Source organism: Cryptomeria japonica, chromosome 5, assembly GCF_030272615.1.
Source record: "Cryptomeria japonica chromosome 5, Sugi_1.0, whole genome shotgun sequence".
Taxonomy (NCBI): domain Eukaryota; kingdom Viridiplantae; phylum Streptophyta; class Pinopsida; order Cupressales; family Cupressaceae; genus Cryptomeria; species Cryptomeria japonica.
In genome coordinates, this window is record NC_081409.1 from 308,851,954 (window position 1) to 308,853,862 (window position 1,909).

General features: G+C 38.2%; 1 protein-coding gene across 1 annotated transcript; it reads left to right on the top strand.

Annotated features, from left to right (window-relative positions):
• Positions 1-273: 273 nt before the first annotated feature.
• LOC131057114 (photosystem I reaction center subunit V, chloroplastic) lies at positions 274-1,150 on the top strand. The gene has a single exon (XM_057991298.2). The coding sequence runs from the start codon at positions 451-453 to the stop codon at positions 931-933; it is 483 nt and encodes a 160-aa protein (XP_057847281.1). The 5' UTR covers positions 274-450; the 3' UTR covers positions 934-1,150.
• Positions 1,151-1,909: the final 759 nt, after the last annotated feature.

Below are 1,909 nucleotides of genomic sequence, written 5' to 3' on the forward strand. Positions count from 1 at the left end.
AATAAATTAATATAGATATATGCTAAGTTGTATGTACTTTATTTGATTAGCCTACGTTATTATTAGGAAATGGTTGTATTCCCCAACGAATATAGGTAGACTCTCTTTTAATACAAACGATGGTGTGGTGGGTAAAAGGTGAGGTTAACAATGTAGAACAGGATACCCACAACCAAAGAATCGTGAAACCCCTTATCTCATACATTCCTAAATTTCTTATCCATAAGCAACCAATGATACTCGCGACATATTGACTTGTATCACGGTGGATGCCTCTCTGCCATTACTTCGATATCCAACCCAAAATGCCATCCCAATTGAGATATGGAAGAAAAACTTTTGTAACCGTTGAATTTCTTCCAATTGAAAGCTCTATCCTCAATTGGGTATCAATCCATTCCGTCCTAGCACGTCTTGTAGCCCAAATAATTCTATTGAATTTCTTTAACAATGGCAGCTGCTGCATGTTCTTGGACACCTACAGGCCTCAGGGGTCTCGCCCCTGTAAGCCAGAACAAATCCCTTGCTCCAACCCAGGCCTCATTCCTAGGAAACTCAATAAGTTTGAAGACAAAATCTAGCTTCCAGAAGAAAACAAGAAGTGGCAAAGCATCCCCTCTTCATATTACCAATGCTCTCAATCCTTCTTTGGTGATCAGCCTGAGCACAGGAGCCTCACTGTTCCTCGGAAGGTTTGTGTTCCTGTCGTTTCAGAGGGACAATGTGACAAAGCAAGGCCTTCCTGAGCAAAATGGGGAGACCCACTATGAGGCAGGAGACACCAGGGCCCAGGAGTACTCAAGCCTTCTCAAGAGCAATGACCCAGCTGGATTTAACATTATTGATGTTCTTGCGTGGGGATCCATTGGTCATATTGTAGCATACTTCATCTTGGCCACTACAAGCAATGGATACAGTCCAGACTTCTTTTGAGCTCTGAAAAAAGGCACCATTCGCTTGTTCCTGGTTCTTAATGTTTCTTGTTACAGATGACTTGATCCTACTTTGATTTTATTAATGTCCTATCTCCTATGTATTTCCTTGAGGTTGTATTATTAGTATTTTATCACCCTGCTCTTGCTGTAAATTTTTTGCAACCTTTCATCTTCATATTAAGAATCAAAGCTTCCAAAAATAATTGGATTGTGTATTTGTTTGGCATGAAGGATGTGAATCCTTTAAGTTATTACCACTTCCAATATGTCCAATTAATTTGTATTTTCCTCTGTTAGTCTCTTTTATTTGTCAAAATTAATTGTTAGTTACTAGTCAGTTTGCATAGTCTTAATCTTCTGTCTCCTTAAGATATCCGACTGATCCATAAACTGCAACACAGCAACACCAAATTAACTGGCCATGTGCAACAGTAGTCAGTAGAAAACAGAGTTCTCTCTCTCTCTCTCTGACATACACACACTGTTTAGAATAGGCCAGATGCATTCCAACATGTTTGGAGTAAATTTACACAGTTCCATACAGTACACGAGTCAGGCTGCCTGATGGCTCCTATAACAGTGGTGAGTAAATGGAATAAATCTACACGGTCGATGCAGTGTAGCAGATATCTTATGCCAATTTTTTTATATATAAATTTTTTAGAATGGTTCTATTGGTTCTATTTGGTTTTTATTATTCTTGTATTACTTTTATTCTCAAATCAAGTTATGATAAAAACAAACTTCTGTAGCATTTTCTAGTGTTATTCACTTTGGCTTAGGCTTACAAGGTTTTCAAGCAGACAAAACCCTCAGTCAGGGCTATCTGTGTAGACTCTAAATATCGCGCATGTAAAGGACTGAATTTACTAACTTTTCACAATGGTGAAATCTAACCTATCATGCTTTGCCCCAAATATAAGTATGTCTATGGCATCTTTTATGAATCTGCTAAAATCCAATTATTGTGACCT